Source organism: Anolis carolinensis, chromosome 4 (assembly GCF_035594765.1).
Source record: "Anolis carolinensis isolate JA03-04 chromosome 4, rAnoCar3.1.pri, whole genome shotgun sequence".
In the NCBI taxonomy this organism is placed as follows: Eukaryota; Metazoa; Chordata; class Lepidosauria; order Squamata; family Dactyloidae; genus Anolis; species Anolis carolinensis.
In genome coordinates this window covers 120,813,236-120,829,854 of record NC_085844.1, presented here as the reverse complement: position 1 = coordinate 120,829,854, position 16,619 = coordinate 120,813,236, and the positions used below count along the sequence as shown (strand labels likewise).

Below are 16,619 nucleotides of genomic sequence, written 5' to 3'. Positions count from 1 at the left end.
TTAGTTTTCTCATTCAAATAAAAAGTGACCCACCAGTAAACAAAATTATTAACCAGAGCTTTAAATGGCCTTTCACATTATTAGAACAACTAATGTTTAAGTAAGTAAGTAAGTAAAACTTTATTTATATACCGCCCTAACTCCCCAAGAGCACTCAGGACTCTTTCCAACGTAAGGCAAAACATTCAATTGCCAAAAAGGAGAACCATACAACAAAATTAAACATCATAAAACAAAACCATAAAATACTACTAAAACAACCACAAAAACTAAAATTCAGTTTCAATTTACTCCTGTGAGTAGCTGTTTAATTCTGTGAGTAACTTCCAACATTTGAAAAAGTTCTTTTTAAACTACTTCTCCAGAAATACTTTCACCAGAAAAAATGGGTTTTTAACACTAGCAGTACAATCTGGGTGTGTGAGTCATATTGCACATTTCCAACAGTGATACTTACTGACCAGCAAAGTGCAGCTGGCAGGTGCAAGGTATAAAGTTCAAGATTTTATTGACCATTTTCAGCATCAACAGAGTCTGTCACATCCAGGACACAGTACAAGAAGATTTACCTCAATTTTGTCAGAGGCAGGGTGCTGGTTAAGTACCAGTTGGTCACATTCTTGCTTCAGTTTGTTCAGCTCTTTTTCTTTAACTTCCAACTGGCTCATGCGTTTCTGGCAACAGACAAGAACACTTCAAATGACACACACGAAGTCATATCATATCCATCCTCCCGTGTCAGAGTGAAATCATTAAAAATCTAACACCTTCATTTTTGTCTGCAAGCCCTGTAGACTTAATATGCACTATCCGATTATAAGAAAAGCCTGACTAATGGGAGAAATCTGAACACAATTAATGCCATTATCCTTCTACTTTGTATATCCAGTTAGAGAACATCTCACATCAATGTTAAATATCAGGTGCATGGTATGAAGTTTCCAACATTTTAATGACTAACAATTAGAGCTTCGGTAGCACTTATTTCTGGAACAACCAGACTTTCCTCCTCACTCCTTTTGCCACCATACTCTCTCTAAGCTGTCTGAAAATTTACTCCAGAGGACTTTCCAGCATAGCACCCAGGAAATTGATCCACTCACGTTCTGCTGATAGAAGCAGTAAAAACATATCACTAAAGCCAACTCCACAGTCCATGAGTGTGGGTTCTTTTTATTCGTATTTGGGCATTTAGTTAACTCACAGAGAAAGCCTCCTGCTTCCTGGCAATATCAGTGTTCCTGTCACTCCAGTCATAGAGAAGTTCCTCCTCCTCACAGTCATTGATCCACATGATTTCTCTGCTGGTTGCTTGGATGATGTTTTGCAGCTGGCGCAGCTGGTCCATTCGTTCAAAGGAGAATCTCTGTACAAACACCAACAAAGTAATGAGCTCTTTGAAAGGTAACAATCAAAACATGACGGAAAGTCAGAAAGATAGAAGAAACAAAACAAAAAACCCTACAGGTACAGTTCTATAAAGCCAACAGTTTTGACAGTTAATGAACTCTGGGCATGTCTAAGCTCTAGATGTGCTACACTTTAAAAGAAAATCCAAATGATTTACCAGCAGTGTAAGATTAAGATGCACAACTTACTGATTTACTAGCTACAGAGAAAGACAAGTTGTAACGGAGGGCAACAACAACAATAATAGTAACAACAACAACAACAACAACAACAACATTTCTAACCGACCCTCTCTCCCACAAAGGGACTCAGAGCAGCTTCCAAAATATTGTCTATGTGTTTTCAGACACAACTTATAAAGCACTACAATGTTGATAATTTAAAGAAAAGGCTATGAACAATTTGTAGAAGATGGAATTTGTCTGTTGTAATTTAAGGCCATAATTTTTTTTAAAAGCCTACAATGTCAAATCTGATAGTTAGTAATTAACTTATTTAGTACCTTAATACCATGCCTTTCAGTGTACATATTTACACCATTTTATCCTCACAGTGACCCCAGGCAAGATGTTAGGCTAAGAGTTACGAATTGATCTAAAATAACTCAGTGAGCATTGTGACTTGAGCCATCATCTGCATCCACTTCAAAATCCTATCTACTCTACAACAAAGAGTAAAGGTAAAGGTACAGTAGAGTCTCACTTATCCAAGCCTCGCTTATCCAAGCCTCTGGATAATCCAAGCCATTTTTGTAGTCAATGTTTTCAATATATCGTGATATTTTGGTGCTAAATTCGTAAATACAGTAATTACAACATAACATTACTGCGTATTGAACTACTTTTTCTGTCAAATTTGTTGTATAACATGAAGTTTTGGTGCTTAATTTGTAAAATCATAACCTAATTTGATGTTTAATAGGCTTTTCCTTAATCCCTCCTTATTATCCAAGATATTCGCTTATCCAAGCTTCTGCCGGCCCGTTTAGCTTGGATAAGTGAGACTCTACTGTAAATGTTTTCTCCTGACATTAAGTCTAGTCGTGTCCGACTCTGGGGGTTGGTGCTCATGCTCATTTCTAAGCCCAAAGAGCCAGCATTGTCTGTAGATACCTTCAAGGTCATGTGACTGGCATGACTGCATGGAGCACCGTTACCTTCCCGCTGGAGTGGTACCTACTGATCTACTCACATTTGCATGTTTTTGAACTGCTAGGTTGGCAGAAGCTGGGGCTAATAGCGGGAGCTCATCCCGCTCCCCGGATCTGAACTGCCAACCTTTCAGTCAACAAGTTCAGTAGCTCAGTGGTTTAATCCACTGCACCACCAGGGGCTCTTTCTACACCAAAGAGGAGACATTATTTATGAATCTGAGGTAATCTTGCCAGAGAGACAGTCATGACACGGGAGAAGAATAAACATATGAGACAGTTTCAGCAGACATAGCTAGTCCCTTTGTTAGACTGCAGTGGAAGAGAAAGTTCATCACATAATATTATTTCTTCTTTCAACTTAGCTATTAAAAATGGACGAACCCTGCTGTCATCAATTTAGCAGGCAATCCATACACTGAACTTATGCACCAGATTATGCATAATGGGTAGAGAGCAGTTATTGCAAAAAAAAAATACTTCTCATCTTACAGAAATCTGCATAGACAGGTGATACCAGGTAATCCTCTACCGACTAGTCAGAGAACAGATTATAAGACCTGCTTATTAGCTTACCAGCAGATATTCATATTCCTCCTCCAGTTGGTGGATAGCAGCCTTCTCACGCTAGAAAGAAAACAGAAAAAAATATCTCACATGGTTGGTAAAATAAGTAAAAATAGTGGATTACAAATGCAATGTCAGTTTGCTTTTATTACAAACAACCTCTGCAGGAAGTAAAAATTAAAGCAGACAACAGTTGGAGAAATTATTGCATTCCATTACTGTTATATCAGCTTCAAATTAGGGGGGACCTAAGAATGAGAAACCTCCCAGATTCTGTTATTAAGAGACCTATTCTTGACTGTGATAACAGCACCATCTTTATATTATAATTAAAAGCAGTCAGTGGCAGAATGGTGGGAACCCTATACCCCTTCAAGAAGGGGCAGCGGAGTATTGTCAAACAATGGTCAAATAGGAGGCCAGGCAAGAGACTGAGTGGTGAACATTAACATGCATTACACCAGTCTTCCACATCATGGTGCCTTCCAAATGTGTCACCCATCATCCATAGACGTTACCAGTGCTGACTGGGGGGTAATAGCTGCTGTAGTTTAACAAACATGAAGGTCCTGAGGACTTGGGAGACCGGATTAAATGGACATGCCAGGCCCGGGAAGCTACAGAAGGAAGATTGCAAACAACTGATAGGTATAGCAGAGAGCAACTTGAAAGGGTACCATGATGCTGAATTCTGATCCTAGACCCCCTTGCCTATCTTTGATCTCAAATTAAGCTCTGTTTACAATCATGTAAACCCGTGACATGAAGAAGAATGCAAAGCATACAGTACTATTTTATGTGCTGATGTTCATGACTGAGCAAGGCACAGCAGTCAAAAATCAGAGCTTATCTCTGAACCAAAGGTCTGGAATGCTCAACCAGGCCTCTCACTAAGAAACACCAGACAAACAATTTAAACAGGCAGTAGCATAAAACAACCAGAAAGCTGAACCCGTATTTTACCAGATCAGTTTTGACTTTGTCCAAATGCCAGCGATAGTCTCCAATGGAATTATGAAATCTCCTGTGGTCAGCAATTTGTTGTTCAATTGAGGCTGCATCAAATCCCCATTTTACTAACTCCATATCAGCCTGCAAGATGAAAGAGAGAGAAAAAATGAACATCATCACATGCAGTCCATTTATCACACACACATGAAAAATACAAACAAGCTATGCAAAATAAAATACACATTCCAGGACTACTTTGCAATGACTTGGTCTACACACTTAGAGCTGACTATCCTAAAGAAAAGAGCATCCACATGTTTAGCATTCCACTAGCAAGTAGTTAGCTTGTCCTGTGAGCATCAGTTCCTCTCTACTACTAAATGCTTGCCCTTTGTTTGGGCCACAGGTTACCAATGATAGAAGACTTAAGCCTTCCTTAACTTCTGGGAGGCAAGATACAAATACCAGACAACCTCTGAAGACCTTGCTTGATCATATTTAAACAGACCCCTTCTACACTGCCATATAATCCAAATAATCCACATTAACTGCTTTGAACTGAATTATATGAATCTACACTGCCATATAACTCAATTCAGATAATTTGGATTTTATGTGGCAGTGTAGATGGGGCCTCAGAGGTTTAAGCAAGTATGCAATCTTTGCAGGGACATTATATTTCTGCCCTTGCGGCCTTTAATACCTTATTAGGAAAGCTATTGACCCAAATGCTTAAAATGATATGGCACATGTTGTTATGATTGAGCCTCATGGCTCTGTTACTGACAGACGTGGGCGTAAGACTCCTCGGGAGTCAGATACTCTCGAGGAGCGAGAGAGAAAAAGACTGCGAGACATATTTGCAGCACCATCTGACGAAGAATCTTTCGAAGGGTTTACGGAGAGAATGGAGGAGGGGCTGGTTAGCTCAGAGGAGGATGAGATGGATTGGACTCGGGTAAGGGAGGAATTGGGGGCCACTGGCCATGATGGGGCAGAAGATGAATGGGGACCTTCAGGATTAGACCCATGGCTTAGCTGGAGGGATGGGACGGGATCCACAGCTGGAGATGCTGTTGGGCGTAGTCAGAGGTGTTCCAGCTCTGACGAGGAAAGTGATGAGGAAACGCCCGGGTTAAGGAGGACAGCTGACAGTGATGAAGATTTGTAACTGGCATAAAATGGGGCTTGGGAGCAATTGCAAATTGCGTCAGGCAAGGTAATCTGGGCAAACGCTTGGGATCCGTGTGTGTGTGGGACGCTTCCCTGAAGACTTGTGTACTTTCCTGTGCTGAGACGTAAGTTGATTGGAATCCAGGGTCAGACGGCGGGAGGGATTGTGTGGGCATTTGTTTGTGCAAACCTGTGCTTACTCTTATTAGCTTGACCTTCCGTCGTCTTTCTGACGGACGCCATCTCCTGCTTTGAGAACCCGGACTGAACTGACCACGGCTTGTCTTCCCCCCTTCTTGGACTTGGAAAAACTACAAACGTCTGCTTCTGGCTTTGATCTACGGAACGGAACTGGTCTACTCTACTTCTACAATCCTTGGCTGAATTGCTCGTGTTGGAGATCCTGTCTACTGTGTGTGTGTGGGAGCGACGCAAGTTACTCTAAGCACAGTGCTGGCAGCAGAGAGGAATCTGCTGCCAATTAGTTGCATTCTTTGTATCTTTTGTTCCTTGGCTTTCGTTCTGTTAATACCTAGGCTGAAGCAAGCAGTTTGTTTTTACCCGGATTAAACTCCGGTTTAATCCGGTTTATCTTTTGAACATTTACTTTTGTCCCCTTTTTGCTCCTAAAGGCAAAAATTGCCTGGCCCTTGTGTTTTTACGGGCATTTTTGAGTTCTGTAATCTAATAAACTCTGTTACTTTGAATCTTGTGGCGTTCTGTCCTTGACAGATTGCCTGACGCCCATAAAAAGTTTATTGCAGCAATAAACCCGTCAGGAAGACGATGGATGAGTTAAGAGCCAAAGTAGACCAATTGCAAACGGCCTTTACCGTAAGCCAAACAGCTTTTGCTGTGAAAGGACATGTTTTGACTCCTGAACGCTTTGACGGAACCAGGTGCAAGTTGCCAACCTTTTTGGCACAAGTGGAGCTTTATTTTTCCCAGCTCAGTGCTCATGCTTTTCCTACTGACACTAGCAAGGTGGCTTTTATTTTGAGTTTGTTGACCGGTCCCGCAGGACAATGGGCCACTAATTTAATTTTGGGAAATGACCCAGTCAAGGACAATTTGAATAATTTCAAAAAATTGTTAACTGATACTTTTGGGGATCCTCTCCGCACGGAGAACGCTGGGTGGGCCCTGTATCGGTTGAAACAGGGAAAGGGGACTGTTTTGGATTACTTAAATAAGTTTAACCTGTATCGCCACCAGCTGGATTGGGGGGAGAATGCATTCATGCTTTTATTTACTGCCGGGTTAAGTGATATGCTCCAGGATGAATTAGCACGCTTGGAGCCGGCTGAAAGCTGGGACGCCTTAGTAGCTAAGGTGCTGCGTTTAGACGCAAGGTTCGAGGCTCGTAAACACTCAAAAGCAATGTGTGCGCCACCCATGCATGTAACCAGGGCACCTGTGGTGATGGGGGAAGAGCCCATGGAGCTTGGGGTCTTTAAAAAACTGTCTACAGAGGAAAAGAGCCGTAGGAGGCAGCTGGGCTTGTGTTTGTACTGTGGGAATGCTGGGCATTTTGCCAAAAATTGTAATGTGAAACCTTCCCAGCTTTCGGGAAAAGGCCAGCCCTAGTGCGACGTGAGTCCAACGCACTAGGGCTCCTCAAGCAGTCAACTGAGGGGAGGAAGCATGTTTTCGTACCCATTACATTATCTGTTGGGGGAAGGGAACTTGTTTCTACTCTGGCACTGCTGGACTCAGGAGCTACGGTCTCCTATGTAGATATTGAGTTTGCTAAGAAGCATGGCATTCCTAGAGTGCGCAAGGCATGCGACGTGTGGGTGGAGGGAGCAGATGGGAGACTGCTGGAGACTGGGGTGGTTAACCAGGAAACCTCAGCAGTAACGTGGGAGGTGCAGGGAGTAACGGGAACGTTTGTGTGGGATATTACGAGCTTGCCTCGATATGATGTGATCCTGGGGATGGATTGGCTAGCTGTAGTAAACCCACAAGTGGATTGGGCAACACGTAAAGTGATCTTAAAGAGGCAGGATTGTTGCACTCTAAACGTTACTCATGCTGATATGGAGGGAGTGCCTGCTGAGTATGGGGAGTTCTCTGATGTATTTTGTAAAAGAGAAGCGGACAAATTACCACCGCACAGGCCATATGATTGCGCCATCAAGTTGGCAGAAGGTGCGAAACTGCCAGCAGGGAGGCTGTATGCCTTGACTGTACCGGAAAGGCAAGCTTTGCGGGAGTTTTTAGATGAAAATTTAGCCAAGGGGTTTATTCGCCCATCTAGTTCTCCAACTGCGGCACCAGTATTCTTTGTAGCCAAAAAGACTGGGGAACTTAGGCTGGTCTGCGACTATCGGATCCTAAACAAATACACCATTCGGGATAGGTACCCGCTCCCTTTAATCTCGGAACTGTTATCAAGGGTGCAAGGGGCTAAGGTCTTTACCAAGCTTGACCTGCGGGGGGCCTATAACTTAATCCGTATACGGGAAGGGGATGAATGGAAGACGGCATTTAACACGTGTTTCGGATGCCACGAGTTCCGAGTCATGCCTTTTGGGCTTTGTAATGCTCCTGCGGTCTTCCAGAGGTTCATGAACGATGTGTTCAGGGACCTAATTGACCAATTTTTAGTGATTTATTTGGATGATATCTTGATTTTTTCTAAGGACGAGAAAGAACATCGTCAACATGTCAAGCAGGTTCTGCACCGACTGCGGGCTAATGGGCTTTTCGCCAAGGCTTCCAAATGCGTCTTTCATGTGCCTGAAGTGGAGTTCCTAGGTCATGTAGTGTCAGGTAGGGAACTTAAAATGGACCCACATAAGGTTGACGCCGTCAACTCATGGCAGGAGCTGAAAACTAAGAAGGATGTACAAAGGTTCTTAGGTTTTGCTAATTACTACCGGGAGTTTATTCCGAATTTTGCAAAGCTCACGGTACCTTTGACGCAGCTTCTGCGCAAGAAACAGCCATTTGTGTGGGGGCGGGAAGCTCACGAGGCGTTTCTACAACTTAAGTCTAGTTTTCAATCGGACAACATACTAACCCATCCTGATGTTGACAAACCGTTCGTGGTAGAAGCGGACGCTTCTAGCTACGCGTTGGGGGCTGTATTGTCTCAGAAGGATTCCTCAGGGACCTTGCGTCCCTGTGGATTTTACTCGCGGCAACTAACACCCTTCGAGCAGAACTATACCATATGGGAGAAGGAGTTGTTGGCGATTAAGGTGGCGTTTGAGGTGTGGCGGCACTGGCTTGAAGGGGCACGGCACCAGATCGTGGTCAGATCTGATCACAAGAATTTAGAGCACTTGCAAACAGCAAAGAAGTTAAACCAGCGTCAAATCCGATGGGCTTTGTTTTTCTCCAGGTTTAACTTCAAGGTGCAGTTCGTAGAGGGGAAGGCAAACTTGCGGGCCGATGCTTTATCCCGCAAGCCGGAGTTTAAGACCAATGAGCAGGTTGTATGTCAGACCATCTTGCCTACTGCCTCTCTGTGTGTTGTAGATAATGAGCTCGGGTTACATGACCAGATCCTTGAGGCTCAGAGAGATGATGTGTGGACACAGGAGCAACTGATGTTGCTCTCAGCAGGTAACCGTACCATACTGCCGCATCTACAAGATCAAGACGGAGTATTGGTACGCAGGGGGCAGGTCTACGTACCAGTGGGGGCCCTCAGGTTGGAGGTGATTAGAGCCCACCATGACGAACCCATGGCTGGGCACTTTGGCAGATTCAAGACCGTGCAGCTCATTACCAGGAGCTATTGGTGGCCAAAGATGCGGCAAGACATTCTGCGCTTTTGTGACAGCTGCGCCGTTTGCCAGCAGAGTAAGACGCCTGTTGGGCGCCCTAGAGGGTTGTTGTCGTCTTTACCTGTTCCGGACAGGCCATGGCAAATCATTTCCATGGATTTCATTTCAGATTTGCCTAAGTCTGGGGGTTATACTTGTATTTGGGTGGTGGTGGATTTATTTAGTAAACTGGCTCATTTTATTCCTTGTTCAACCATTCCGGCGGCCCCTACGTTGGCCTTACTATTTACTAAGCACATCTATCGTTTGCACGGAGCACCCGAGGTGATTATTTCAGATAGGGCTCCGCAATTTGTGTCACGCTTTTGGAAACATTTCCATGAGTGCTTGGGGACTAAGTTAAACGTTTCTTCAGCCTTTCATCCGCAAACGGATGGACAGTCGGAACGGGTTAATGGGCTTTTAGAGCAATATCTGCGTTGTTTTTGTTTAGATCAACCCACGGCTTGGGTGAAGTGGCTACCGGTGGCGGAATTTGCTTACAACAATGCGGTGCACACATCTAGTCAGCATACGCCGTTTGAGCTAACTTATGGTTTTCACCCACGGGGAGGTGTGGCGCCGTCGACCAATGTGGTCTCTTCGGACCCTGTGTACCGCTCTACGGAAATGGCTGCATTGCATGATGTTGCCCGTCGCTTACTGTTGGAAGCTAAGGCAACGCAGAAGACTCAGGCTGACCGCCACAGGCAGGCAGGGGAGGAGTTGGAAGAAGGGGATTTGGTGTGGTTATCTTCCAAACATATTAAACAGGCTGGGGGAAAGTTTGCGCCTCGGTATTTGGGTCCCTTTCCTATCGTTAAAAAGATTTCTTCCGTTGCGTTTCGTTTGCGTTTACCGTCTAGTTTAAAGGTCCATCCAGTCTTTCATCGTTCGCTGTTGAAACTTGATACCTCTAGTCGTCGTGGTGCTATAGCGGAGGGTATCACTGCCACTTCTCCGCCATCGGGGGAGGAGGCCTTTGTGAGAGGGGATAGTGTTATGATTGAGCCTCATGGCTCTGTTACTGACAGACGTGGGCGTAAGACTCCTCGGGAGTCAGATACTCTCGAGGAGCGAGAGAGAAAAAGACTGCGAGACATATTTGCAGCACCATCTGACGAAGAATCTTTCGAAGGGTTTACGGAGAGAATGGAGGAGGGGCTGGTTAGCTCAGAGGAGGATGAGATGGATTGGACTCGGGTAAGGGAGGAATTGGGGGCCACTGGCCATGATGGGGCAGAAGATGAATGGGGACCTTCAGGATTAGACCCATGGCTTAGCTGGAGGGATGGGACGGGATCCACAGCTGGAGATGCTGTTGGGCGTAGTCAGAGGTGTTCCAGCTCTGACGAGGAAAGTGATGAGGAAACGCCCGGGTTAAGGAGGACAGCTGACAGTGATGAAGATTTGTAACTGGCATAAAATGGGGCTTGGGAGCAATTGCAAATTGCGTCAGGCAAGGTAATCTGGGCAAACGCTTGGGATCCGTGTGTGTGTGGGACGCTTCCCTGAAGACTTGTGTACTTTCCTGTGCTGAGACGTAAGTTGATTGGAATCCAGGGTCAGACGGCGGGAGGGATTGTGTGGGCATTTGTTTGTGCAAACCTGTGCTTACTCTTATTAGCTTGACCTTCCGTCGTCTTTCTGACGGACGCCATCTCCTGCTTTGAGAACCCGGACTGAACTGACCACGGCTTGTCTTCCCCCCTTCTTGGACTTGGAAAAACTACAAACGTCTGCTTCTGGCTTTGATCTACGGAACGGAACTGGTCTACTCTACTTCTACAATCCTTGGCTGAATTGCTCGTGTTGGAGATCCTGTCTACTGTGTGTGTGTGGGAGCGACGCAAGTTACTCTAAGCACAGTGCTGGCAGCAGAGAGGAATCTGCTGCCAATTAGTTGCATTCTTTGTATCTTTTGTTCCTTGGCTTTCGTTCTGTTAATACCTAGGCTGAAGCAAGCAGTTTGTTTTTACCCGGATTAAACTCCGGTTTAATCCGGTTTATCTTTTGAACATTTACTTTTGTCCCCTTTTTGCTCCTAAAGGCAAAAATTGCCTGGCCCTTGTGTTTTTACGGGCATTTTTGAGTTCTGTAATCTAATAAACTCTGTTACTTTGAATCTTGTGGCGTTCTGTCCTTGACACATGTCCTGTTTCCCTGCAGATGTCACCTCTTACCATGACAGAAAAAATGTTTCAATCTTTTTAAAAATTTCTTACTCTCTCTGCTTGCTGTCTATGATACTGTGCATATATTTGGAACTCTTGGTGGTTGGAAAAGCATTAATGTTTTTAATACTTTTAGAATGTACATAAATACTATTAGTATCAATTTAATTTCAGTTCTTAAACACTTGGTACATTTTATAAATACACAGTGCATTCAATGAAATGTGTGATTTTTTTGTGGCAGGCAGGGAAAAGGAGATGCAAAGTTTCATTATTCCAAAAGTATACCATACACCACAATGCTAATTTTATATTTTATCAATCTTCAGACTTTTTTGGATTCCTATTTTATAGTCTGAGGATAGTGGTTACTTTCTTCTTCAGGGCCATTCTTTAAATTTAAGAGCTAATCTGGGCTTGACAATAATGTTCTCACAAAAAAAAACTGTTGAGATCATAAATTTTCAAATGAAGAGCAGGTATGAGACTTTAAAAAAAAATCTTTATGACTCAGCTCAGCAATAATGCTACAACAAACAACACCCTGAGCCACACCTGTGCTTAAGCGAAGCTGGAACAACTCCAGCAGCGGAAGCCATTTTAAGCTGTCAGCCATCTAAGAGTTACTCTTTTCAGCCTGAAAAGCAGCAGTAGCAGAACATTTTATCGATGTCTGTAAAACAAAATCTGGCTCAATATCAGCCCTTTATCCTCCAGAGAAACCATATCCAAGTATGTAGCTTCCTGTCTGCAAACAGGACCAGAAAGTGAAACAAAAAAAAACAAAAACAAAAAACTGGCAAGAAAGTCCAAACTACTGGGGAGATTTCCCATTTATCACATCACAAGGGAAAACATTCTTTCAAAGGTCTGTAACTTCAGCTTTGCAGGCAAAATTCCAAGTCAGAGAAGCTCAACACATAGAGATAAGATAAAGCAGCTGGGTAAAATGCCTGTTTGTGGCTGGTTTACTATACACCAGGTTGAAAGATCTCTCTGTTTACTCTGTTGGTACTACACAGCATGCAACTATAATGTGCTTGTCTGTAGTCCATTGCGCACACCCCCTCAAAATATGTAAGGAACTCTTAACAGGTCACATTCCTCTGCTGAACTGCTTTTATTGCTCTTCACCTTCTCACAATTAATAGAAAGTTGAGTTGAATGAGTCTCACTGCCAATGTCACTATTCTGAAGGTTTCATCAAAAATAAAGAAATGTTACTACAGAAACCAGTCAGCTCCATGATTTATCTCCAGACGTACCAATGACTGCAAGATCATGAAGTTTGGAGGTAGGATCCAAGTCTAAACACAAAATTCATTTATGTTTCACAGACATCTTATACGTAATTTTGTGCATGAAACAAAGTTTGTGTGGACTGAACCACCTGAATGTAAAAGTATCTTAGATTCTCATGTGAACACTTTGAGATTCCGGAGCATTGCAGATTTCCAGATAAGGGACACTCAAAACTGTACTATACTAATCCCATGTTTCTTCCTAAAAATATGCTTGGTCTTAATCCAGCCACTACATCCTTTGATGTTGGAGAGCTTCCAGCTTAATGTGACAGTAAATTCAATCGAGGTGGATAAATAAATAAAGGTTATCTCTCCATAACCACCTCACTCCAAAAACACTAAAAATAAATAAAAATATCATATCATACAGGAGTCTGCCTAGACAACACATATTGGCATCCCCACAAGTTTACCTTTTGCTGTCTCATCCAGTTCAGACATTCAGTGGTGGCACGCCTGGTGTATTCATCCCATCCTGATCCACTTTGAGAGGTATAGCCTCCTTTGGAGCTGGCCCTACGGACCCGGGGTACACTGATGGCTTTGTAAAGGGCACGCATCTGCTCCTGAAGCTGAAGTAATCTGCCGGGAAATGTAGTAATAAAATATAAGACTAGTGGGGAGCAGAAGTGTAGCTTTCCAAGTGTTACTGGACTGAAACTTGACTACACTAGCTGGGAGTGATGGAACCTGCAGTTCAACAACATCCAGAGGGTAGGCCTTTCCCAACCCTAGTCTTGTCAGGGTCTAGATAAAGATTATCTAGATACCCTACATACAGTACCTCACAAGGAAGCTGGGATGCAAACAAAATGGCAATACCTTTTCTGGTACAGGTCACATGGCTGCCCCATTTGTCTCATCTCTCTGATCAAGCCATCAAGGATGTCCATATGTTCATTGGCCTGAACAAAGCAATCCTCCAGTTCCCGATTCCTGCTGATTTGGATACCTTCCCCATACTTCAATTCCTAACAGGGAGAAAATTATATAAACACAGCCACATTTAATTCAAAGCATGTTTCCATCTTTGGTGTCATGCATAGCTCTGATAGCGAGGATGAGGAGGTGCTGTTTGAAGGGCCAGTGTTTAAGCTGGAGTCCAGGAGTGCCCAGCAACTTCCTCAGCTGAGTTTGGAAGAAGAACGCATGGAAGAAGCTATAATTTCTCAGCCTGTAGATCAGTGGTTCTCAACCTGTAGTTCCCCAGGTGTTTTGGCCTACAACTCTCAGAAATCCCAGCCAGTTTGCCAGCTGTTAGGATTTTTCAGAGTTGAAGGACAAAAACATCTGGGAACCCCAGGTTGAGAACCACTGCTGTAGAGCAAGTAGAAGAAAGCTCATATGGGCAGGCAGAAAACGGGTTAATGTTCTGGCTCTTTGGGACCTGCGAAGGGAGAAGGCTCAACTTTCCAGGTTTTCCAGATTGGCAGAGAAACGAGCTCTCAATAGACAACACCTGAAAAGCTAGCAAATAAGGTGTTCAAATGTGGCAGCAACTTCAATGTTTGGAGTGGTGATCTTAACTACTGGTGATCTTGGGACTGTGGACTATCTCTTGAGTATTTGGATTAACTCTTGACTCTGTTGGAATCAGCTTTGGAACTTGGAACAGACTATCGGCTTGCCTGGTTATTCCCTGCTGTTGTTGGCTCTCGGCTGGATTATGTGGTTTGGACTCAGTCTGAGTCCAAACCACATAATCAAGCCAAGAGCCTTTTTCCTAGCCTCCTGTTTGGGAAATGTGGTCTAGGCTTTTGACACCTCCAAACATTTCATGTGATGGCTTTTAGCAAAAAAAGCTAACATTTGAACACAAACTTCTAGGTTTCCCAATCAACTAAGATGCATGAGACAATGTGCACACAGGCTGAGTTAAGACGTGCTATTTTTGAATAAAAAATTATAATTTTAAAATATTATACTTAGGACAACTATGTTATGGTGCTGGTTATCAAAATATCAAAAGTGTACCATGTACAGAAATAAATGTGAGATGTACTCTAAAGAAGAAGCTATATATGCACATACCATATTAAAATGAATGACAATTGCAAAACAGCTGTCAAAAGCCTAGTGGATTACCGCCTTTTCTCACACTTGAAACTTTATTGAGGGGCCGGGCTGTGGCGCAGCTGTTGAGCAGCTGCATTAAATCACTCTGACCATGAGGTCATGAGTTCGAGGCCAGCCCGTGGCGGGGTGAGCACCCGTCAATAAAAATAAAAAATAGCCCCTGCTCGTTGCTGACCTAGCAACCCGAAAGATAGTTGCATCTATCAAGTAGGAGATAAGGTACCACTTATAAAGTGGGGAGGCAAGATTAACTAATTTACGACCTGGAATGAGGAAGTGCCGTCAGTGTGGATGATGAAGCAGCTGCTCCCCCCTGTGGCCAGAATCAAACATCCCCTCAGAAGAAGGTTAACTTGCCTCTGCATGTGTGTCTCTCAGTCTCTGTTTGATGTGTTTATGGGCATTGAATGTTTGCCCTATGTGTGTTATAATGTGATCCGCCCTGAGTCCCCTTCGGGGTGAGAAGGGCGGAATATAAATACTGTAAATAAATAAATAAATAAATAAATTGAAACTCAGTATTTCCAATACGTAAGAATGCCTCAGAATTTCAAATCAACTGAAGGCTACTAGCTACTGGCTACATATCATAATGGCTATACACTATGACTAGGATGAAGATTTCAAAAATGAGTAAGATCTCAAACATGGAAAAAGAAATGAAAAAGCTGAGGAGCTGAGTCCCATCTCACTAAGATGCCATGAAAAAAGCAAGAATTGCGTATTTTGAGTAGAATAGTATTTCCTTCTTGAGGACTAGCTAAGGAAAAATAAATACAGATGCAACCATACTCAAAGCATGCAGAAGTGGGAAACTCTTGAATCTTCATATGTTTTGGTTTACAACACCCATAAATCCCAGACAATATAAATGATAAGAGATTATGGGAGATACAGTCTAAAACACCTGGCAGACAAAATGTCATCCACCCTGACATAGTTGAAATATTTACCGTCACATCATAATTTATTGCTTTTTAAATGGATATGTCAAGGAAATGCCAAAGGCTGAATTTGGGAACAAATGCATTTCAAACTCTCTCAGACAACTACAGTTTCTACTGAGCTACTTTAAAAAAAATCAACAACTATTTTACAGCATTTTTCTAAGAGTATCTTCTTTTGTTCATTGAAAACATCTCCTGTGTTAGCATATGTTTAAGGCCCACCAGTAATGTAACACTTACAGGTTGTACTATGAGTTCAGCACGCATGAGGCAATCCGAGCAGTTTTGCAACATTTCTTGGATGGTGTTCTGACGCCTGGACATTGTACCAGTTCCATTTTGACTGATAAAGAAAAAAGAGAGAGCGCCATCAAACAGTTGAAATTACTCTTGCATGGCAAGTACATTAAAAAAAAAAGACTGCAGCACACCTTATTCAAATTGAATCTGCATAATATGCCTGCCCTTCCCTTTTGGTTTCATGGAGGAATTATACTGCTGAGTCTGCAATCTCTTTTTAAAAACAAGATTGTGGGAACTTGATGAGTATCAAAAATACCAGCTGTTGATGGTGGTTTCACCAGTAGATCAAGCACAAGGATGAATAGTATATGTAAGTGAAAGTTCTTAGTCTTAAACAAATATTATCTGGTGAAACACACAAGACTTCCAGCACAGCCAGGCCATCTATATATATAAAAGAGTGATGGCATCACGGCAGCGGACAAAACAACAAAAGTAAACACCCCACAACCTCGAAAATTGACATCACAACCCCTCATCTATGCCTCTAGGTTGATACAACAAAAAGAAAAGAAAAATAAAGTCCTAATTAGAGGGAGAGGAATAATTGCTTTTATCCAATTGCTGCCAGTTAGGCTAAGCTCCGCCCACTTGGTCTCCTAGCAACCCAATAAAAAACACTAAAAAACACTAAAAATAATTAAAAACACTAAAAAAATAATACAATAAAATACTATAATAACAGAAAATAACTAAAAATGATACAAGAAAATAATAAAATATAATAAATAAAAAGATAAATAACAATAAAATTAATTACAAAATACAAATAACGTCAAATAAAAATA

General features: G+C 42.7%; 1 protein-coding gene across 3 annotated transcripts in view; it reads right to left on the bottom strand.

The window, feature by feature from the left end:
- The window catches only part of dsp (desmoplakin), a 64,526-nt gene that overhangs the window by 30,016 nt on the left and 17,891 nt on the right, over window positions 1-16,619 (bottom strand). For all 3 annotated transcript variants that reach the window (XM_062977705.1, XM_062977704.1, XM_008114975.2), the window contains exons 2-8: window positions 15,769-15,871; window positions 13,328-13,476; window positions 12,919-13,087; window positions 4,091-4,219; window positions 3,137-3,187; window positions 1,205-1,366; window positions 570-674 (exon numbers count right to left, since the gene is read on the bottom strand). In XM_062977705.1, coding sequence (XP_062833775.1) covers window positions 570-674; window positions 1,205-1,366; window positions 3,137-3,187; window positions 4,091-4,219; window positions 12,919-13,087; window positions 13,328-13,476; window positions 15,769-15,871 — 868 coding nt within the window. The remainder of the gene's footprint in view (window positions 1-569; window positions 675-1,204; window positions 1,367-3,136; window positions 3,188-4,090; window positions 4,220-12,918; window positions 13,088-13,327; window positions 13,477-15,768; window positions 15,872-16,619) is intronic.